Source organism: Schistocerca piceifrons, chromosome X (genome assembly GCF_021461385.2).
Source record: "Schistocerca piceifrons isolate TAMUIC-IGC-003096 chromosome X, iqSchPice1.1, whole genome shotgun sequence".
NCBI lineage: Eukaryota > Metazoa > Arthropoda > Insecta > Orthoptera > Acrididae > Schistocerca > Schistocerca piceifrons.
In genome coordinates, this window is record NC_060149.1 from 356,355,489 (window position 1) to 356,380,287 (window position 24,799).

Below are 24,799 nucleotides of genomic sequence, written 5' to 3' on the forward strand. Positions count from 1 at the left end.
CGGCAGAAAAAGTGTTTCAGTTGTGGACCCCATCGCTACCAAAATAATGTAAATTAAGTTGGCTATTGCTGCTACATCTTAGCCAAACGAAGTGTGTGTGTGTGTGTGTGTGTGTGTGTGTGTGTGTGTGTGTGTGTGTGAGAGAGAGAGAGAGAGAGAGAGGGGGTGGCGAGAGGGGGGGGGGGGGCGTGGGGGCAGTGTTATTCGAATACTCAGTGAAATCGAGAACTGAAGTAGTCAGTATTATTCCCCTTGGCGGCGATGGAATGCAAATGTATACGTAACAAAAGAGTCTTGGAATTTTGGAATTGCTGGAAAGAAAGTACAAGATAATTATAGACAAAAATAACAAACTAAATGTATACATTGAACTGTATCATCGTTATAGCTTCACGTCTTCGTTTGCTGTGAGTTTCACTTGTTGAGCGCAGTAGACTAGTGTGTATACATACACTATTGGCCATTAAAATTCCTACACCACGAAGATGACGTGGTACAGACGCGAAATTTAACCGACAGGAAGAAGATTCTGTGATATGCAAATGATTAGCTTTTCAGTGCATTCATTCACTCAAGTTTGGCGCCGGTGGCGACACCTACAACGTACTGCCATGAGGAAAGTTTCCAACCGATTTCTCATATACAAACAGCAGTTGACCGGCGTTGCCTGGTGAAACGTTGCTGTGATGCCTCGTGTAAGGAGAAGAAATGCGTACCATCACGTTTCCGACTTTGATAAAGGTCGGACTGTAGCCTATCGCGATTGGGGTTTATCGTATCGCGACATTGCAGCTCGCGTTGGTCGAGATCCAATGACTGTTAGCAGAATATGGAATCGGTGGGTTCAGGAGCGTAATACGGAACGCCGTGCTGGATCCCAACGGCCTCGTATCACTAGCAGTCGAGATGACAGGCATCTTATCCGCATGGCTGTAACGGATCGTGCAGCCGCGTCTCGATCCCTGAGTCAACAGATGGGGACGTTTGCGAGACAACAACCATCTGCACGAACAGTTCGACGACGTTTGCAGCAGCATGGACTATCAACTCGGAGACCATGGCTGCGGTTACCCTCGACGCTGCATCATGGACAGGAACGCCTGCGATGGTATACTCAACGACGAACCTGGGTGCCCGAATGGCAAAACGTCATTTTTTCGGATGAATCCAGGTTCTGTTTACAGCATCATGATGATCGCATCCGTGTTTGGCGACATCGCGGTGAACGCACATTGGAAGCGTGTATTCGTCATCGCCATACTGGCGTATCACCCGGCGTGATGTTATGGGGTGCCATTGGTTACACGTCTCGGTCACCACTTGTTCGCATTGACGGTACTTTGAACAGTGGACGTTACATTTCAGATGTGTTACAATCTGTGGCTTTACCCTTCATTCGATCCCTACGAAACCCTACATTTCAGCTGGATAATGCACGACCGTATGTTGCAGGCCCTGTACGGGCCTTTCTGGATACAGAAGATGTTCGACTGCCAGCACATTCTCCAGATCTCTCACCAATTGAAAACGTCTGGTCAATGGTGGCCGAGCAACTGGCTCGTCACAATACGCCAGTCACTACTCTTGATGAACTGTGGTATCGTGTTGAAGCTGCATGGACAGCTGTACCTGTACACGCCATCCAAGCTCTGTTTGACACAATGCCCAGGCGTATCAAGGCCGTTATTGCTACCAGAGGTGGTTGTTCTGGGTAGTGATTTCTCAGGATCTATGCACCCAAATTGTGTGAAATTGTAATCACATGTCAGTTCTAGTATAATATATTTGTCCAATGAATACCCGTTTGTCATCAGCAATTCTTCTTGGTGTAGCAATTTTAATGGCCAGTAGTGTACATACAATGTGTGTGCGTGTGCGCGCGCGCGCGCGCACACATAATTACTGTCTCACAATTAGATTAAATCATGTCCCACAGTGTAACTATTCGTGGGAGATAGTAATTCAAATCCTCGTGCAGATGCTGTCGTGGATAAAGGAAATGGTAGGCTGCGAATTATTCATAGATTTTCGGGAAAGTGCAGCTCGCCCATGAAAGATTAAGTTCATAGACCATTTCGAAAATACTGCTCCCTGACACTGGGCGTACCGGTATACGAATTTGTGCAGCGCGATTCGACACACTTTAGACTCGCGGAAGAGTGTCGCAGAATTGACGAAAACCTTAGACACAGGCAAAGAAGGCCTAATATCTCGCGAAACCCTATTTAGTAAATTCAGAGTCGGTTTTTGGAGAATCCTTAAATCCCCTCCCCCTTTTCTGACTGGCCTAGAACGACCCCGAGAAGGCAACTTGAGACAAATTATAGCCCTTACAAAGAGAAATAAGCAAACGTTCTTCCTATACGCTCGAGTGCAACATCACGGCTAGTAATAGTTCAACAAAAAATACACTCCCTAAGGCTGCTTACTGTGATCCGATAATTACATTCACTGTCAATCGTTCACTTGTCTTAAAAACGCATTATATTTAAACATATACAAGCTGATTTTTATATTGTCTCTGAAGTCTTTGAAACTATCTTATTCCACTGAAAATTAAAGATTCAGTCCATGAACAGTTTTTCCGACGAGGGGAACGAGGACTTTTTTATTTTCACAATAATCGCACTCGTTCCTGATTTGACACGTGACAGCCAATTTTTACCAATATTTTCATGTATGTATTAATACGATCTCCACAAATGGTTCGCGGTAGGCCTCGCCCGCAACTCAACATGCTCATAGCACTCGCACCTTTATCAACGTCTCCAGCCAAGTGTTAGTGATAGCTTTACACCAATGACGCGATGCCAAACTTCTCGAAACCAAAAGGAGCGTCACACATTCTTACTTGTATGTATATATACTTCTATATGCAAATGCTCTTTTATAAATACTCAATCAGGAACATTTTTCACAGGCTCTTCGCTGTTTTATAGAACTTTTAAAAAGTTCTTCCCTTATTTTAGCGTGGCCTGGACCCATAACCTGTTGAGTTTTAGCTGAGGTGCAAAATACAAACTTTAGGTGTATTGGTAATTTCACATTATGTGGACGGTCAAAATTAGTAAACAAACTTATGAATATTCTTATAATAACGCCAATTCTTTTATCGTCTATGAGATACAGTGCATATCGTACAGAGCGAGGGAAAATTCACTGTCAACATGCCTCTGTAAGCGGCCTGATCTGTCCCATGGTCCCTACGTGGTACAGTCAATGGAGGCAACAAAACTGTTACAGGCATAATCGAATACCGGTTCTCTAAACATACAGAATAGGGTTTCGCGATTACAGCATCCCATTTTATCAAAGATTAATGGTTGTATATCAAAATCATTTCATTTACGTTATCGTATGGGCTATACCGACCTGTTATGATCCTACCACCGCATTTCTGAACTCGTTCGGTGTCTTATGTCGTGCCTATTTGACGAAAACTCCAAACTCTGGAGCCGTACTCTATAGTTAATCGCAATAGCGTCTTCTTTCGGGTTTACATCACAAATGAGCGACACTGTATTAAAAAAAAATAGGGCCTTCCATTTCTCATATTTCCTATTGCATTCACGTGTTCGTCCCATTTGAGGGGACAGACTTCAGAACGTAACCATTACTGTTGTAATCGATTCCTATCGAATACTTTTTTATGGAGAACTATCTTACATTTATCAATCTCTCTCTCTCTCTCTCTCTCTCTCTCTCTCTCTCTCTCTCTCTCTCTCTGTGTGTGTGTGTGTGTGTGTGTGTGTGTGTGTGTGTGTGTGTGTGTGTGTGTGTGTCAGAAATTCAAGAAAAAATATTTGCGAGTGTATGTCATTTGACAATGTTGCAATGAGAATTAATGGGCTACAGTTCAAGTTGTCAAATGTGGATAGAGTTCTCTGTATTGCAGGGGCACGATCTAAGGGTTGGAGTGTGACGTTGATGTTCTGTCAGGGACGACATCGTAAAGTAAGCAACTGCGCCAAGTCACGAACTCCTCGCTGGGCCACCATGATGCTCTCATTCTTATGCTTTCCTGCCAGAGAACAACTGATGTTCTCAGATGTAGTTACTGTAGTCCGAGCGTTTTCGATCGCTATGAGCCTTATTAGTCACGTGTCAATTATACGACTAGATGATGAACTCTTGAAACTTTAAAAATAAAATCTTAAATGGAAAGAAGGAACGCTTGAACTTTGTCTACATGGGAGGTATCAGAAACGAAGTGCTTCCTCATTTGAACATGGCTGAGCATGGGAGTAGGTAGTGACCTCATTGAATGAACCATCCATGAGGTAATTTTCGCAAGTGATATCGCGTAATTAATCCGAGGAAAGTGCTATGCGTGATTGTTACACTTTTCTAAGGAAACACTGAAACCAGTGGAAAACTGACGTAACGCTTCACACTAGAGTTTCTCGGGTCTATTTTTTTATGTCTTTGAAACGCGACAGAGGGAACTACGACCACTGCTGTAGGATTCGGGGTTATCTTTTCAATAGCACGCTAAAATAATTTTGTACAATCTATTTCACACGTAGCGTTGAATTTTTAGTATCATTTTTCCCGTATTTTCATAGGTATAATTTGATCTTTGGTGGAATATCACAACCGTATTTTCCTGGGAACTGGAGGGGGGGGGGGGGGTGCAGGAACTCACCACCACCAGGAAACGTTAGTTCGGTAGAATCTTTGCACTGAACTGAGCTACTTAGTAGATTCAGCATGTTCTTTGGTATTTCTTTTGGTTCTAGTTGGTATTGGCCTGAGAGTATTACACAATAGCGTAAATACACTGCCGGGAAAAAATACAAAACCCTAAAGGTCAAGGTAATTTTATTGACAAGTGAGGCGACAGATAGGTCATCACTGGAGGAATATTTGATAAATTCAGACCAAATTTAACATACGTCACAGTAAAGAGTGTCCAAGCAGTCGCATCGGTACACAGTATATACACCTCTGGCGGCAATGCAGGAGTTTATTCTCGCATGCAAATAATCATAAGGTACCGAAAGGCATCCTGCAACAGATTGTCACAAGGTTCTTTCATCTTTTGTCGCAATTCTGTAGTAGTTCTTCAGGCCCTGGAGTCCCATGTGTGCCCAACTGGCGAGAGATCTGGCGATCTTGCTGAGCAGGACAGTTGTACGCCACGAAGAGGAAGCGGTTTTTAAACGTTAATAAGAATCGCCCTATAGATCTCTCAAATACCGCTCGCGTGAGCTACTTCACCTGCATGCCTGCAGCTATCGTAACTTAAAATGCCCTCTGCTGCATCGTTGCCGGCCGAAAAGGCCGTGCGGTTAAAGGCGCTGCAGTCTGGAACCGCAAGACCGCTACGGTCGCAGGTTCGAATCCTGCCTCGGGCATGGATGTTTGTGATGTCCTTAGGTTAGTTAGGTTAGTTAGGTTTAACTAGTTCTAAGTTCTAGGGGACTAAAGACCTCAGCAGTTGAGTCCCATAGTGCTCAGAGCCATTTGCTGCATCGTTGTAATTAATTTCTGTGCGCCTTCGTTTTACTTACTGTCCGACATTCTTTCCATTATATTTCCGTAGCTGTTTTAAGTAATGTGTGGTTTTCTACGTGTGATTTATTAATGTAACTTTTTTATACTCTAAAGAAGGGCACGAGAATTATCTTAGTAATTAGCTGTTCGTAACGGGAATAGCAGGAACATGCGAAGTGTGAATACAAATAATTGGATGTCCCACAACAAACAACGCTGTAACCTCAGTTTGTTAAAACATAAATTTAAGCTGACACACAGGTTCCCATCGAATGCTGTCCTTCAGCAAAGTATGCTGAAGTGTTCTTTTTTTTTTTCTGAAAGAGTCGTCCTTTAGCAGTGCAATGGCGCACGGCGGTACCACTGCCAGATGTGTGCTCTCTTATCACTCTCAGGACTCACCACGTACATCTGAATAATAATAAACTACTCATTAAGTGCATACACAACGTAAAAACTGAGAGAAGTTGTTTACTTCTCCGCTGAACCACACGGATCAATGTGAACTACCCACACTTCGAAGCGAAGGAAGGTTAGGAATTACCGTTATTTCGATATCGAGGACATTGGAGGCTGAGCACAAGGAAAGAGATAGCAAAGGGAATCTGCAACGTCTTGAAGAAACCATCCTAGCACTCAGCTGAAGCTCTTTATGGACCACGATAGCTGCCCCGCTTCTCCCCAGTATGTACTACTGCAACACCTTGGTTAGACGATAGTTAATCTGAAGGTGATCCTCCCGCGGAAGAGCAGTTTACAGGAGTTACATGGACTTGGATGTATGTGTTGTAGCTTATTTTATGTAAACTGCTCTCACTGAGGCTGCATGGAAGAGACATGCTCCTTGCGCCATTACGCCATCTAGCCCATCTCAGTGCCCGCACGCACAGGCTTCTTACGACAGTCGGTGAAATTCAAATCAGTTTGTTTTCTTCGGTCATACACACCGACACAACACGAAACATGAACTGCGTAAAACTGATAATTTTAGTCAAAAAAGCCGTTTGTGGCATCCTGAGGATGAAAAATACACTCGGGATATACACACATCAAAAAAAGTTTTCATCACCCCGGTTCCCAGAACTCCTGAAGTTAGACGTTGACTATAGATATGGTATCACAGACACAGTCCCTTTGACTGTTCAGAGATGTCACTAAACCCGTGCAAAGATGTAAGCAACCATGCGTGAGCAGCGCCTATTAGACGGAGGGGTCCGACAGCCGATCAGTTCCAGTCATTCCACCAGGAAGGAGGTACACGGCTCGGGTTGTCTGCAGTTCAACCATGCCTAGACGGCCAATACCGGGGTTCGATCGCGTTCGCATAGTTACTTTGTGCCAGGAAGCAATCTCAACAAGGGAAGTGTCCAGGCGTCTCGGAGTGAACCAAAGCGATGTTGTTCGGACATGGAGGAGATACAGAGAGACAGGAACAGTCGATGACGGGCCTCGCTCAGGTCACCCAAGCGCTACGACGGCAGTGGATGACAGCTACCTAGGGATTATGGCTCGGACGAACCATGACAGCAACGCCACCATGTTGAATAATATTTCTCGTGCAGCCACAGGACGTCATGTTAAGACTCAAACTGTGAGCAGTAAGCTGCATGATGCGCAACTTCACTCCCGACGTCCATGGCGAGGTCCATCTTTGCAACCACGACACCCTGTAGCGCGGTACACATGGGCCCAACAACATGCCGAATGGACCGCTCAGGGTTGGTATCACGTTCTCTTCACCGATGAGTGTCGCATATGCCTTCAACCAGACAATCGTCGGAGACGAGTTGGGAGGCAACCCGGTCAGGCTGAACGCTTTAGACACGCTGTCCAGCGAGTGCAGCAAGGTGGAGGTTCCCTGATGTTTTGGGGTGGCATTATGTGGGGCCGAAGTACGTCGCTGGTGGTCATGGAAGACGCGGTAACGGCTGTACGATACGTGAATGCCGTCCTTCGAGCGATAGTGCAACCATATCGGCAGCATATTGGCGAGGCATTCGTCTTCATGGACGACAATTCGCGCCCCCATCGTGCACATCTTGTGAATGACTTCCTTCAGGATAACAATATCGCTCGACTAGAGCGTCCAGCATGTTCTCCAGGCGTGAACCGTATCGAACATGTCTCGGATAGATTAAAAAGGGCTCTTTATGGACGACGTGATCCACCAACCACTCTGAGGGATCTATGCCGAATCACATTTGAGGAGTGGGACAATCTGGACCAACAGTGCCTTAATGAACTTATGGATAGTATGCCATGACAAATACAGGCATGCATCAATGCAAGAGGATGTGCTACTGGGTATTAGAAGTACTGGTGTGTACAGCAATCTGGACCACCACCTCTGAAAGTCTCACTGTGTGGTGGCACAACATGCCATTCTTGTTTCATGAGCAATAAAAAGGGCGAAAATGATGTTTATGTTCATCTCTATTCCAATTTTCTGTAGAGGTTCCCGAACTCTCGGAACCGAGGTGACGCAAAACTTTTTTTTTTTATGTGTGCAGAACGGAATCTCTGGAATGATGCAAGTTTATTACAAACCACAAGTAGGCAAAATCTGTATCGGAAGTTTTGGGTGTAAATTATAACCTCAAACAATTTGTTCCAATGAGAAGGATAGTGTACTTTGTGCTTACAGCTACTATAGTGCATCTTTTTAGGTTGTGGTGGGTGGAAATTAACTGTTAACAGATTATTATTAATGCGTTTTTGTGTCACTAGGGTGGTGATTCTGTTACATGAACTGGTTCGCAATGTGGTGTGTAAGTTTTTTCCAGTTTTCAGAGCTTTAGGTGATCAGAGTATCTTATTCTAAACTTTATGTCTCCCTTCATCTCATACATTTGTAAAACAAATCTATGCATATACAAGGTGAATCTGTACTCCATCAATAACATTTCAGAGGTTTTTTGTTCGAGTATTTTGGTATCAGGGAGTTATGGTCTCAGGAAGTTCATTACAGAGTGACAATGTAATTATGATTTAAACAGTTTTTACTCAAGTTACTTGTGCTTCTGTGAAAATAGCAACACAGTATTACAGAAGCCTGTATTAGGCTATCATCAAAACGTACAAGCCGGCCGGAGTGGCCGAGCGGTTCTAAGGGGTTCCGTCTGGAACCGCACGATCGCTACGGTCGCAGGTTCGAATCCTGTCTCGGGCATGGATGTGTGTGATGTCCTTAGGTTAGTTAGGTTTAAGTAGTTCTAAGTTCTAGGGGACTGATGACCTCAGATGTTAAGTCCCATAGTGCTCAGAGCCATTTGAACCATTTTATACTGCTGTGTATAAAAAAAATGGCTCTAAGCACTATGGGACTTAACAGCTGTGGTCATCAGTTCCCTAGAACTTAGAACTACTTAAACCTAACTAACCTAAGGACATCACACAACACCCAGCCATCACGAGGCAGAGAAAATCCCTGACCCCGCCGGGAATCGAACCCGGGAACCCGGGCGTGGGAAGCGAGAACGCTACCGCACGACCACGAGCTGCGGGCTGCTGTGTATCACTTTTAACGTACAATAAACCCTGTCAGAAAAACTAACCCTAGACATCACTGAGCAGTTGTGAATGTAAGTTTGAGGGCGAAAAGTTACACTATGTGATCAAAAGCATCCGGACACCTGACTGAAAATGACCAAGCGAGGCGTCGTTTGGCATATACCGGTGTGATGTGTGGCTTATGAGCAACCGCTCAACCATGAAATCTCGCGTACAGATGTATGACACAAGTGACACCCAAACACCTGACCACGTTCGAAGTCCGTGAGTTTACGAAGTGCCCTCTTCTGTTCTGTTCTGTTCTGTTCTGTTCGATATTGAGTACCTGGCAGTAGGTGGCATCAAAATGCACCTAATATGAGAAACGGATGTTTTTGGGGGTGTCCGGATACTTTGGATCACATAGTTTATTTCAAAACGAGACAAACTGCGCATATCGTCAGCATTTGGACTACTGTGTAGATATTTTCTGCGCAATACATATACGAAGATAGATGGGGGTAAGAAATCAAACGGAATGCAAGTACTCGGTAACGATCCACCCGAGACAATAGGTCTCTACACTCTGTAACAATCCACCGGAAGCCAGTACATTCACGAACTATCCCTAAACAACATTCTCAATTTTATCGGTGGAGTTCCAGTTCGCAATGTAGGGAAGCTACTATAAAAAAATGGATCAAATGCGTAAATCGAAAAGAAAACGAATATGTAAATCATTCCGTAAAAGAAAGTAGTGTTGCGACTATCTCTCTGATGAAAAATTTACGAGTATTAACTTTTCAGCGAACTCTTCCAAAGTTTGTGCAGCATTTATTAGCTGGAAGCATGTACCGAAAGCTGGAACAGTAAATGAAATTTCAGAAGAGTCCACGTAACGCGAAACAAAATGTTTGTATTATAATACAGAAAAATTTCAATCTGTAAATGACTTTTTTCAAGACTTCTAAATATCCTACAAAATGAGATGGCGCAGTGTTTAGCACGCTAGACTGCTGTTGAGAAGTATCAGGATTCAAATCTGCCGTCCGACCACCCAGATTTAGGTTTTCTGCCAGTTCCATAGGTAGTTTACAGCTAGTACCAGTATGTTCCATTTCTCACATACGTAGAGCATGCACTCTGCCAAGAGCCTGGATTCTTAGCTCTAGATAAGGAACGGGACAATAAATAATGAGTGGACTTAGTTTTGTTTACTTTTCGATCACGCGTCTTGTGAGGACGACAACTCTCACGTACACACATACTAAACGAAAGTGATTGACACTGACTGTTAAATATTTAATTTTGTCGCATCTCTTGGCTAGTTTCGTGATAATTGCCTCGTTAGCCACTCGCGTATCAAGTACAAGACCAATCCGAAATCGCGTGTTACCAATTTTTGCATTAAAATATCTGACAATTTGCCTCGTGGTATCGGAAGTTAAACATGTCTCCACTTTGAAAACTAAGTAAACAATTTCTTTCTTGTCGTAACAAGATCCTAGCCATTACTTCTCACACGGTTCCTGCCTAACATTAACTACAATCTCTCATCAATCGTTATCCAAAGTTTTCATCTCGTTTTAATCATAGTCTTCCCTCCTTCCCATTTTTGTACTACTCTCTGCAATTTCTTTCATTTCTCTGTTTTCCTTTTGGATTATAGTTGTTATAAGCGGTAGTTCACTCACTTATATTGCTATTAACTGTTACGCAAATCTGTGTATATGAAAATGTAAATTTTTTAAGATGAATGGCTCTATGCAAGAGAGATCTTCTTAACCTACATATGGTAACTAAATGAAAAAATAAGCATAAATAACGAATAAACTATAAAACGTTAATACCAGTCTACTGCTTGAGAACTGAAGACAGTTACGTAGAGTGCGGTTTCAGTACACACAAAAGATTTATCTGCATTTGGGAATCAGCAGATGCGTGCAGAATGAAGAGAGAAGACAAGGTATACTTCAGCGCTGGGCACCACGCCACCATGTGAAGTCATACGCGTGCATGCCACAGCGACTTAAACTTTTAAAACGACTTTATTTTATACGCTGAACCCGCTCCCGCACTATTCAATGTTTTTATTGTTGAGCCGGCCGGAGTGGCCGTGCGGTTCTGGGCGCTACAGTTTGGAACCGAGCGACCGCTACGGTCGCAGGTTCGAATCCTGCCTCGGGCATGATGTGTGTGATGTCCTTAGGTTAGTTACGTTTAATTAGTTCTAAGTTCTAGGCGACTGATGACCTCAGAAGTCGCATAGTGCTCAGAGCCATTTGAACCATTTTTTATTGTTGATTATTCTTTGCTATAGTTGGCTGGTTGGAAAAGTAAGGCATCAGACGTTCACATATAGCTAGGTTTAGAGGGTGACCTTACTCCCATGGCGCGCACACACATGGATACTGAAGTTCTGAGCGTGAGCCTACGATGCATGCCCTGTCTATTCCCCCACACTCTTGTATGATTCTGTCCTTTCCGTAATATTCCATAAATAATGACGAGGTTTTAATATGTGGACACTTTTGTACGACACAGTTAATTTATTTCACTTTGAATTCATATAACACGCCCCTGCTTTTTCAGATTGCACTCACTACACAATTGTACTCATTAAACAGGAGCTTGTATGTGTTTATCATTGCTGATTCATTACAGTATGATTTCTTTTCCATTATGCAACAATTCCCCAATACGGAATTTAAATATGAGCTTCAAAATTCTCTCTTCGCTCTCACACATAAGCGCCCTACTCGCGTTTCAATCTTGTGGTTCATAGCGTCCACTACAGTGGACACCTGTTAATGGTCGCTTCTTTGGCGTTTTCAATCACTACACAAGGTGCAAAGTCACACAGACCACTGCAGTGGGCACTCCGTACTGACGTTGTGCCCTGCATGCATTTTCACCCTCATGACTGAAAACGCCAGAGCAGTGACCATTAAAAGCAGTCCACTGCAGTGGAAATCTTGCACACCACAGTGTTAACTCTGGTGCGATTGTCAATACTCTTTCCACAAAATATTCCACTGTTTTACTCTCGGGATGTGCTCTGCAAGCACGCTTCCGCTCTAGTGACAATATTCCGCAGAACAAAAAACAAATTCACTTTTTTAAGCGCGATTTGCCAAGCGCGAACTCCTGGGATCTGCACTGCGGGCTTGCTCAGACTCGACTGAAACTCCTTCGCGTCAAATGATCTCCAAGTGTCAATCTGTACCTTCCAAAATTGTGGGGCATCCCTGTCAGTGAAACTGCTGCGCTGTAGCGAAGGGTAGATTCGATCCTTCAAGTGCAGGATCGATATCTGTACCATCATAAGCTGTGCATGTAAAAAGAGTGTCAATCCTGACAGCAAAGTATATAAATAGTCACAAATGAGTGATAGACGCGATCGTAGGAAACAGTGGAGTATTTAAAGCTACGCGAAATGTGTCAGATACAGCCGAAAGCAGTTCGACCATCGGTTGATTAAAGGACTACTTCTGGCCCCTGTCGAGCCTTTCACATCTGTGAGCGCCCTGTGAAACATGACAAGTTCAATTGTCTTTCAGATATCACGCTAAACTGATCAAAAACAAGCATTTTCTTAAAGTTATTTGTATATCCTGGATCTAGAAAACGCACGCATTTGACTCAAGAGAGTGACGGAAAAGCACGAATAACGATCACGGTATAAGAAGTGAAAGGAACAGGAACGTCTGGTTTTCACGTCCCGTCGACGACGAGGTAATCAGAGTCGAAGCTCTACGTCAAGGTGAACAAGGATGGTGAAATAACTCGATCCTACACTTTTCAAAGGACATATGCCGGCATGTATGTTAAACGATATAAAGTAGTCACGGCAGACCATAAACTGGATAAACGGACAGAGAACTGAGTCCCTCACAAACTGTACGAAAATCCAGTGTCTTAACGATTGCGAACACAGTACAGATAAAATATAAAATAGTTCATCTATGCCGCTACACATACTTGTACTACTTCTACGAGCTTCGATAAATGAAACGCCGGCCGGAGTGGCCGTGCGGTTCTAGGCGCTGCAGTCTGGAACCGAGCGACCGCTAGGGTCGCAGGTTCGAATCCTGCCTCGGGCATGGATGTGTGTGATGTCCTTAGGTTAGTTAGGTTTAATTAGTTCTAAGTTCTAGGCGACTGATGACCTCAGAAGTTAAGTCGCATAGTGCTCAGAGCCATTTGAACCATTTGATAAATGAAACGCAGTTCATGCTACAGCTGTTTCATTCAGAATCAGCATATTTTTTTTTTCTACGACAGACTCGTAATAGTGTTCCAAGCATGCAGTACAATTTGCGAACATTAAAAAAAGAAGATAGGTGTTATTTGCATACAGTTTTTTCCCATTCAGCACTGATCCTAATATGGCTATAATTAGTATACGCACTCACAAATACCTTTAAAATTCTTTCTAGTGTTAATCAGTTTGTGGAACGAGAGTGTGTGTGTCAGAAAACAGCACTTAGTGTACGTATAACAGTTCAGAATGACTTTCATAACTGAAGCAGTACAGGTGAACTCGTACCGAAATTTTCGGTTCCCAGTATAAATATAGCACATACGGTTTAGAACTTTATTGAACTTACATGGAAAAGCGTCCTTACTCTTCTTGCACTAGATAATACACTCAGTCTAAGAATGTGTGCTATATTTTTACAGCTTACCCCTGAGAACAGTGTTTTATAGCTGCTTTGTGTGTTGTGACATCACCACTCTTCCACGGAATTAAGTGTTGAGATAGTTTGCTGACACACGAAAAAATTTTAATGGAAGTAGCGCTACCAGTAGCCCGTTAGAGGGATTGAGCGTGATGTGGAAACGGTTCCCTTTTTCCTGTTTTCATCATAAATCTGAAATAAAAATTTACACATTCTATCCTTTCTATAGTAGTCCCCACACAAAAGTATGTGTACAAAGAAAAACCAGCCAAAGATGCCAATTTCACTGTTTTTATTTAATCGATAACTAGTTTCGGACCGGGACCCATTTTCAAATCATCGTAACGGATGGTCATAATGGTATTTCCGAAAATTCAAAAACCATGTTAAAAATATTAGGTATCGTGAAGTGCAAATGAACAGTGACGGCGCATACAGATCATCGAGTAAATACAAAAAAGTGAAATTCACAACTTTGGCTGGTTTTTAGTTGTACTGATTAACAGAAGTTGCTGACCTACAATTATTCCAGCATTCTGAAAGTTCGTAAAAGTATTGCGAATTTATACGTATTCCGTGATCCACTTAATATAGACACCCGTAATAGGTAATGAGCTTCTGGAAATATTGAAACTAAGGAAAAATGAAATTGCGCAAAGCCGGACGAGTTCTCTGTACGTCTAATAATCTATGCTATATGTACGCATATATTGGAGAAACTGTTGCTTTTCTGAATGATGTCAGGAGCATTTCTAAATGGCATTCTACATTTCTTGGAAAAAGAAAAACCGTGTTAATGTTTGTGGTGAAATGTTTGCTCAAAGCAGCCAGGTAATGAGTTACATGTGAGGCGCAAGTTGATCATCATAGAGTAGTTTTGCTTTGTTTACGTGGCAATTTATGTAAACTACGCTGTAGCAGGATTCTTCTTTGACTTTATCGCAATATCGCGGGCATTTTTTTGGGAATTATTTCAGTCTACCTAGCTTTGTACCACCGTAGAGATCTTTCCGAGGGCCACTGAAGCCATTAAAAAGTAGTTCGCCCGTTTTGTTCTATAGTAGCTTCAGTATCTCTGTAGATGAAAAAAATTGCTAATTATTAATCATCCAACACAGAGTGTCCACAGCCTGAGCTCTGATTAGGGTTACCGTCCTCTTGAAATCCCTCTGAACACGAGTTGTGGCGACTCCTTAATAGTAAGACATTAAGACTGACAACTAGCCCAACAAGTGCTGACACTATCTATCTACTAGTCGACTAGAATAATTTTCCCGGAAAATCTCCATTATATTTTTGTAATGCGAGACACATTGTCATTCGAATCTTCCTGTGAGGTGCAAGACGATCGTATGAAAAAGTGTCAGGGGTGAAGAGCACCTGATCAACGAGAAATTTAAAAAATGAACGGAAGCTGACCACATTCAAATCTGCTACGTCTGCGTAGCATGCTTTAGAGGAAACGTTCTACGAAGAGCACAGCACAACTGTGGCAAGGACATGTGAAAACTGGAATCGACCCGTTCTCGAGTGAAATTCCTGTGTGCGAGATTGGGTTACGGTGAATAATAGCGTGGGGTTTCATTATAGAGCAGAAAGTGCACGGATGTGTAAGTTCTAAAATGGGACACAAAATAGTGAGCGTGCTACTGAGCAGACTACGCGAAGACTGAAAATGCAAAGATACAACGCATTTCTTATGGCATTAAAGGAGGATCTGATGACGATACGTTTCTAGTTTATGAGGAGATAATCAGAAAATGAATTTAAGGGAAACAACGAATATTAGACGCAGCATTAAGTGTATAGGCAAACATGGTTAGCTTACTGGATAGTAGGATTTAAGAAAAGACACGCGCGTCTTCCGACACGAGTGCTGAAGTGAAGCGGAAGACGTCGATGTGAATCCGTCCGGTTACAGCTGCCAGAGAAGAAATGGGCCACACCACAAAAGAAAGGTTTCATGCGAAGACTCACTGTGCTGGTTTATGAGCATTCGGATGCTGATCCTGGACATGTAGAACCTGTCCAAGAAGTACTGGATGCTGTTCTCCGTTGCCTGGTCCACCGCGTGCGACTCCTTCAGCTCAAGGACCCCTTGTGCCATCGTCTGGACCACGTCCGTATGTCTATTTCGAATCTTGATCAGCGCCTGGCAGAACCTACAAAAGAATGCAACCTCCATCTGTAAGTATAACACAAATCCGCCCGCTGAAACCGAGCCACACAAAGTTACTAGGACACTTCTGAGCTACTCTCCCGGCTGTAACATGCGTTGCCCGAGTAGATTCTAAACTATCATTAATAGCAGTTTATACATGAATTAACGTTAGTTTTTAGTCTGCTCACAGCAGTTATCTTTTCGGTAAATATATACGTTTAATGTACTTATTAGTTTACTGAAAAATAAACAAGATGACGCCGACAGGTGACTAGCAAGGAAGGGTGTCCACCTACACATTCGTCAACCATCCTACAGACGAATTCCGAAATATGCTAATCAGACACTGTTGACAGAAGACCTAACTCAGCAAGGAACAACTGGTCTAATGGAACACAACGACTTGAAACTTTGGGACATTCAAAGAACGCATTTCTTTACAACAATTCATAGCATTTTTTGGAGTACGTATCTAGACGTTGATGTTCACGAAAATTCCAGAACATCGAATGTAAAGCGAAAGTCTGTTATGGAAATCAACATATGACAAAAAGGAAGAGCGACTGAAGCATTTTTCACTTTCCAGTGAGTAATATATCTATCCTTTATGACCTTTGGAAATATCTTACGGTACTGCATGAGAATAATAGAAGGCTGATGGAAAATCCATGAATTTAACATGGTCAGAAGCTAGGGTATAATGAACACCAAACGGCGAAGGGGCGAAGGGGCGAACGAGACGGTGGTGTCACAGCAGTTGCTATGAGATATCCAACAGACTGATAAATGCAGTTATTATGCGACCGTATTACGCTAGATGGCAGCGCCGCTGTCTTTGTATACGTCGCTAGAGGCGAGACAAATCTACGGTTGCTATTTTGGCGTTTCCTCAGCGTAATTACAGCTCACTTTGGCTGAAGGCTATTTATGAGGATACTGTAGGAAAAATGTGTGTGTGTGTATTGATGCAACAATAATACAGGGTTTAATGACGAGTTCTCTCATTTTTCTTGGTGTAAGAGGTAATAGCGTTATGATACTGACCTTTTTTTTTTTTTAGTCTGCAACGTTCGACATGTAGTTTTGTATTGCGCGTAAAATTCTGAATAGATCGTAAGTTAAAGGGAAGCCCGTTTTGTTTGAGTAATTGTGTAGATATTTCGCTTTATTATTCAAACGTATTGGGAGCAAACGAAGTACAGCTGCATTGCTGAAGTTTATTAAAATTGAAACACTATGCTTCTTGCACAACAGTTTGATAATAAAACTAATTTTCATATACGCTCGCTGAGACAAATGTGCAGTGTCGTTGATGAAATGTTGCGCATCTTTTAAATTTGGGATATATTACGCACTGCACGTTAAATAAATTCTTTCTTATTCACCACATACATAGTCGTTATTGGTGAGACTAATTCTAGAAGTGTGTACCACAGGTATTTCAGAGTCCTTCTCTTTACCAGTGGAACTGTTCGCAATGCCAGTATGTGCATGACGCACAACATATCGAAAAAAAAGTCAGTTATTCGACATTTACATATATTGCCGATTGCTTTCAGTACATAGAATTGGAATTGAAAACGAACTGGTAATTCGACGCTGATTGTTGCGCGTGCCACAAGGGAACTGCAGCCGTTAAGTGATGTATATTTATTTTTTTGAGCATTGTGTTTCGGGGCTATATTTAACAGATGCGTTATAGGCATGCGATGCTAAATTTGCTTATCACCACAGTTAGCATGCATCTTACATTTGAACTGAATTACGACAGTACACAGAAAGCCGTCGTCTACTTCACTTTATTGCACCCATTTCGCGTACACATTGTAACCCACATATCCGGCTTATTATCAACAAATTGTTTTGTTGATGGTCTTGTCAGCTTAAAAATGTAGTGAACCTGAGAACCTGACAGAGTGAGGTTATATATATGAAAGAAAGAACGCGCTACTGTAGCATTTAGAAAGGAGCGAAAAACGCATCTTTTTCCAAGAAAGCAGAATTTTTATCAGGATTCTCTCTCAATGTATGTCTTCGAAATACGGGAATTATCCTTTCTCAAACGTCAAAACCATGTATTCGAATAGAACCAGTGAAGTCCCCGAGTTTTCCTTTAACAGCCCGGTATCTCTCCTCGACCTTAGCGCTCTTATCTGAACAACTTGGCAGAAATACCCATTCCCATCAGAACTACTTTCTCGAAGTCCTTCTCAGTAGCAGGAGCCCCACTCTGAAATAACCTCCCGCATTATGTTAGAGAAATGAATAACATCCGCCGGCCGCTGTGACCGAGCGGTTCTAGGCGCTTCAGTCTGGAACCGCGCTGCTGCTACGGTCGCAGGTTAGAATCCTGCCTCGGGCAAGGGTGTGTGTGATGTCCTTAGGTTAGTTATGTTTAATTAGTTCTAAGTCGAGGGGACTGATGACCTAAGATGTTAAGTCCCATAGTGCTTAGAGCCATTTGAACCATTTTTCAATAACATCCCCAGCTTCAGATATCGGTTAATAACATTTACTAAAGCAACAATAAGGATTACCATTGTCCCTGTACACACTCATTTACCTTTCAGATTCTTCTTCCCAACGACATCTTCCGCTTTTCCCATTATTCATAAAAATGGTGATCTCTCCCTAACTTTCCTTTCCCCAGAAATCGCTGTATCATAAGACACCTATCAAAAACAAAAAAAAAAAAAAACAAAAAAAAATGGTTCAAATGGCTCTGAGCACTATGGGACTTAACATGTATGGTCATCAGTCCCCTAGAACTTAGAACTACTTAAACCTAACTAACCTAAGGACATCACACACATCCATGCCCGAGGCAGGATTATAACCTGCGATGGTAGCGGTCGCGCGGTTCCAGACAAAACACCTATCTTTTACACCTATAAATTCTCTTTATATATGCCACAAGCATTGTCATTATCATTTCTTTCTTTTCTCAGATGTTATGTCTGGTTGAAAATGGAAAGTGACGCGGACCTTGATCAAGCGTGTCTTCCTTTTAACTGTACGGTGTATGTTACATTGCATTTAGGAACTTTCGGGTAATTGAACATGTATCAATAATTACGGATTTCTGTAGTTGTATATACAAGTTTGGAAGTAGCTGTATTGCGTTGATGTACTGGTGGATATTGCGTGGTATGACTCCTGTAGTTGAAAGTATAATTGGTATAATGTCAACTTTATCCTGATGCTGCATGTCCTTTACTTCCTCAGCCAGTTGGATGTATTTTTCAATTTTTTCTCCTATTTTCTTTTGTATATTTGTTGTATTGGGTATGGATATTTCGATTAGTTGTGTTAATTTCTTCTTTTTATTGGTGAGTATGATGTCAGGTTTGTTATGTGGCGTTGTTTTATCTGTTATAATGGTTCTGTTCCAGTATAATTTGTATTCATCGTTCTCCAGTACATTTTGTGGTGCATACTTGTATGTGGGAACGTGTTGTTTTATTAGTTTATGTTGTATGGCAAGTTGTTGATGTATTATTTTTGCTACATTGTCATGTCTTCTGGGGTATTCTGTATTTGCTAGTCTTGTACACACCCGCTTTTGATGTGATGTACTGTTTCTATTTGTTGTTTGCAAAGTCTGCATTTATCTGTTGTGGTATTGGGATCTTTAATAATATGCTTGCTGTAATATCTGGTGTTTATTGTTTGATCCTGTATTGTGATCATGAATCCTTCCGTTTTACTGTATATATTGCCTTTTCTTAGCCATGTGTTGGATGCGTCTTGATCGATGTGTGGCTGTGTTAGATGATACGGGTGCTTGCCATGTAGTGTTTTCTTTTTCCAATTTACTTTCTTCATATCTGTTGATGTTGTGTGATCTAAAGGGTTGTTGAAGTGGTTATGAAGTAGCAGCGGTGTAGCCGATGTATTTATATGAGTGATTGCTTTGTGCATTTTGCTAGTTTCTGCTCGTTCTAGAAAGAATTTTCTTAAATTGTCAACCTGTCCATAATGTAGGTTTTTTATGTCGATGAATCCCCTTCCTCCTTCCTTTCTGCTTAATGTGAATCTTTATGTTGCTGAATGTATGTGATGTATTCTATATTTGTGGCATTGTGATCGTGTAAGTGTATTGAGTGCTTCTAGGTCTGTGTTACTCCATTTCACTACTCCAAATGAGTAGGTCAATATTGGTAGAGCATAAGTATTTATAGCTTTTGTCTTGTTTCTTGCTGTCAATTCTGTTTTCAGTATTTTTGTTAGTCTTTGTCTATATTTTTCTTTTAGTTCTTTAATATTTGTATTATATATTCCTATTTTTTGTCTGTATCCTAGATATTTATAGGCATCTGTTTTTTCCATCGCCTCTATGCAGTCGCTGTGGTTATCCAATATGTAATCTTCTTGTTTGGTGTATTTTCCCTTGACTATGCTATTTTTCTTATATTTGTCTGTACCAAAAGCCATATTTATATCATTGCTGAATACTTCTGTTATCTTTAGTAATTGGTTGAGTTGTTGATTTGTTGCTGCCAGTAGTTTTAGATCATCCATGTATAGCAAATGTGTGATTTTGTGTGGGTATGTTCCAGTAATATTATAGCCATAATTTGTATTATTTAGCATGTTGGATAGTGGGTTCAGAGCAAGGCAGAACCAGAAAGGACTGAATGAGTCTCCTTGGTATATTCCACGCTTAATCTGTATTGGCTCTGATGTGATAGTATCCGAATTTGTTTGGATATTAAGTGTGGTTTTCTTATTTTTCATTATTATTATGTTTAGGAAATGTATTAATTTAGGATCTACTTTGTATATTTCCAATATCTGTAGTAACCATGAGTGGGGTACACTATCAAAAGCTTTTTGGTAATCAATGTATGCGTAGTGCAGCGACCTTTGTTTAGTTTTAGCTTGATATGTCACCTCTGTATCTATTATCATTTGCTCTTTACATTCTCGTGCTCCTTTGCAGCAGCCTTTTTGTTCTTCATTTATAATTTTGTTCTGTGTTGTATGTGTCATTAATTTCTGTGTAATTACTGAAGTTAATATTTTGTATATTGTTGGTAGGCATGTTATGGGGCGATATTTTGCTGGGTTTGCTGTGTCTGCTTGATCTTTAGGTTTCAGATAAGTTATTCCTTGTGTAAGTGTATCAGGGACTGTGTATGGGTCTGCAATGTAATTGTTAAATAATTTAGTCAGATGTGTGTGTGTGTGTTTTGAGGAACTTCTTTAGCCAGAAATTTGCTATTTTATCATTTCCAGGTGCTTTCCAATTGTGCATAGAATTAATTGCTCGGGTGACTTCATGTTGCAAAATTATCACTTCAGGCATTTGTGGTATCATCTTGTATGAGTCTGTTTCTGTCTGTATCCACCGTGCATGTCTGTTATGTTGTACCGGGTTTGACCATATGTTGCTCCAGAAGTGTTCCATGTCTGTTATGTTTGGTGGATTGTCTATTTTAATGTGTGTGTGTTATCTATTGTCTGGTAAAATTTCTTTTGGTTTGTGTTGAATGTTTGGTTTTGTTTCCTTCTATTTTCACTTTTTTTGTATCTTCTAAGTCGTTTGGCCAATGCTTGTAATTTCTGCTTCTTTTCATCTAATTGCTCTATTGCTTCTTGTTGTGAGATTTTACCTAACCTTTTTCGTTTTTTGTCTGATAGTTCATTTCCTATGAATTGTGTTAGTTGTCTGATGTCTTTTCTCAGTTTTTCTATTCTGATCTGTAGCCTGTGTTGTCATGCTGGTTTTGTGGGTTTCTTCTGTGTGTTGGTTGGTTCTGATCTCTGCCTAGTGTGTATATTTAGTGTAGTGAGTGCTCCTACATAAACCAGTAGTTGAAACTGTTCCATAGTTGTATTTTCATTTATTTTGTTGTGTATGATTGTGTTGATAGTTGTTATAGTTGTTTCGACTTGTGGGTTATTTGGTGGTCTATACAAGAATGGTCTAATGTCTGTATTTGTGTCTTTGTATTCTATATATGTCAACTGAAATTTTTCTTCTATATCTAACATGTGTGTCACTTCGTGTTCTATTTATGCTTGTTCTGGTGGCTGTCTTAAGATTTCGTTTTCCTCTGATTGTTTAATTGACGCGTGTTGTTCTTTGTTTGTTTGCTCTGGGATGTTTGAGTCCATTACTGTATTTTTTCGTCTTCTGTTTGCACATTATTTTGTTCCAGTATTTGTTGTACTTGTTGTTTGATGTTTTCTAATTCTGCCTGGGGTATCCTGTTATTTTTGATTATTACACGAATCTGATCAGGTAGTCGTTGTTCTGTTAAAAATTTTAATTCTGGGTATCTGGTAATAAATGCTGGGTATACTTGTGATCTGTATCCAATTGTGTTCGTTCCTAAATTTGTTGCTTCGTAATAACAGAACATGAGGTGTCGGTTAACTTCATCTGACCATCTCATCCTCTGTCTTTGTTTTCCTTCTAGAGTGGTTGCAGGAAGCATATCCTGCAAAACACCTCTATTTGAATTTAAATCATTTGCCGTATGGCTAGCAGTGTCGTTACCATTGTTGACGGGCATAGGGTTCAAGCGTCGTCCCCGACCATGACAGCGCTTGTCCGAGGCTTCATTAGTTCTGTCCTGAACCAACTAATCACACTAAAAGGGGGGTTAGCCCTATTAGTGGTTTGTTCTTTTCGTCGCCTTTTACGACTGGCAGAACATACCGGAGGCCTATTCTTTTCCCGGGCCTCCACAGGATTTATTATTATTATTATCATTATTATTACTATTATTGCTACTATCACTGTTAGTGGCTGCAGCTACAGCAGCATAACTAACTCCGGCATTAACTTTATTCTAACAGACAGTTCTACGGACACACACGGCGATGACGATTTTTATATAGACTCGTTTCTTAAATTTTGTGGCAGGGAAATTAGTCGCAGTATTCTGCGCGAGAGCTGATAATGATGTATTGCATTTGTACTTCGTTCGAGGATAGGTCTTCGATGCATTCTGCAAGCACTCACTTCTGCAGAGCAATTGCTGTTTTCCAGCATAAGCGAACCGAAACACCTCACTTCTCTGAACACAACAGTTTGTATTACGTTGCCTGACTGTTTTCTTTTATACCTTCCATCTATCCATTTACATGACATGATCTATCTCAGAGGCGATTCGCTAAATACTATAGTCAAAGATCGCTGGTCCATGTGATCCCCGAGCATACAATAGGCAACGGCACCAAAGTTGATGCTGTGTTCTTTGACTTCAGGAGCGCATTAGATACAGTTCCGCAGAATCGTTCCGTGAACAAAATACGAAATTACTGAATAGCTCACCATATGTAATTGGTATTAAGACCTCATCATATGTAATTGGTATTAAGACTCCTTGCAGATAGAACTCAACACCATAACAGCACTGAAACCGGGGATGACACAGAGAAGGGGGAAATACTAAACGTCTTTTTCCAAAACTATTTCACAGAGGAAGACGGCATTGTAGTATCACCTTTACATCACCGGACGGACGACAAAATGGTTTATGTCGAAATAAGTGACCATGGATAGAAAAGCAACTGAAACCGCTCCACAGAGTGAAGTCCACTGGGCCGGACGGGATACCAATAAAATTATAAGTAGCATAGGTGAAAGGACGTGTCTCTCTTCTGGCAGCAGTGCACCGGACGTCTCTGGAGGAGCAAAGTTTTCCTGATGATCGGAAAAAAGCACAGGTTATTATCGTTAGAACTACTGATAGCATTGGGAGAGAAAACCACGACAAAACTCTTCAATCTGGTTTGCCTGATATATGATACAGGCGAAATACCCTCAGATTTCATGAAGAATATAGTAATTCCAGTTCCAAAGAAAGCAGGCGGTGACAGGTGTGAATATTACCTAACGCTCAGTTTAATAAGTTGTGGTTGCAAAATAGTAACACGAATTCTTTCAGTTTGGATTCTAGAGAAATGTAGGAACACGCGAGGTAATACTAACCCTACGACTTCTTTTAGGAGATAGGTTAAGTAAAGGCAAACGTACGTTTATAGCAGTTCTACAAGCTTTTGACAATGTTGATTGGAATACTCTGAAGACAGCGGGGGGGGGGGGGGGGGGGGCGGGGGAGGGGGCAAACTACAGGGAGTGAAGTGAATGGCTGTTTACAACTTGTACAGAAACAAGGTGGTAGTTGTAAGACTCGAGGGGCATGCAAGGGAAGCAGTGGTTGAGAAGGTAGCGAGACAGGTTTGTAGCCTATCGCGTATGTTATTCGATCTGTACATGGCGCACGCAGTAAAGGAAGCCAAAGAAAAATTTGTAGTAGGAATTAAAGTCCAGGGAGAAGAAATAAAAAAAAAACGGTTCAAATGGCTCTGAGCACTATGAGACTTAACATCTGAGGTCATCAGTCCCCTAGAACTTAGAACTACTTAAACCTAACTAACTTATGGACATCACACACAGCCATGACCGAGGCAGGATTCGAGCCTGCGTCCGTAGCGGTCGGGCGGTTCCAGACTCCTAGAACCGCTCGGCCACACCGGCTGGAAAAAATAAAAACTTTGAAGTTTGCCTATGACACTGTAATCTCTCAGAGACAACAAAGGACTTCGAAGAGCCATTGAATGGAATGGACAGAGTCTTGAAAGGAAGTTAGAAGATGTACATCAACAAAAGCAAAACAAATTTGGAAATTTGTGGTAAGGGCTATGGGACCATGCTTCTGAGGTCATCGGTCCCTAGGCTTACGCACTACTTAATCGAACTTAAACTAACTTACGCTAGGGACAACACACACACCCATGGCCGAGGGAGGACTGGAACCTCCGACGAGGAGAAGCCACGCGATTAGTGACAAGGCGCCTCAGACCTAACGGAAAAGCAAAACGAGGATGACGGAATATAGTCTAATTAGATCAGGTGATTAGTAGTAGATGAGCTTTGCTATTTGGGCAGCAAAATAACTGATGATGACCGAAGTAGAGAGGATATAAAATGTAGACTGGCAATAGCCAGAAAAGA

The 24,799-nt window shown here is 41.6% G+C and overlaps 1 protein-coding gene across 1 annotated transcript in view; it reads right to left on the bottom strand.

Moving 5' to 3' along the window:
• Positions 1-24,799, bottom strand: part of LOC124721945 (pyruvate dehydrogenase (acetyl-transferring) kinase, mitochondrial) — a 377,601-nt gene that overhangs the window by 71,322 nt on the left and 281,480 nt on the right. The window contains exon 3 of the mRNA XM_047247108.1: positions 15,645-15,829. Coding sequence (XP_047103064.1) covers positions 15,645-15,829 — 185 coding nt within the window. The remainder of the gene's footprint in view (positions 1-15,644; positions 15,830-24,799) is intronic.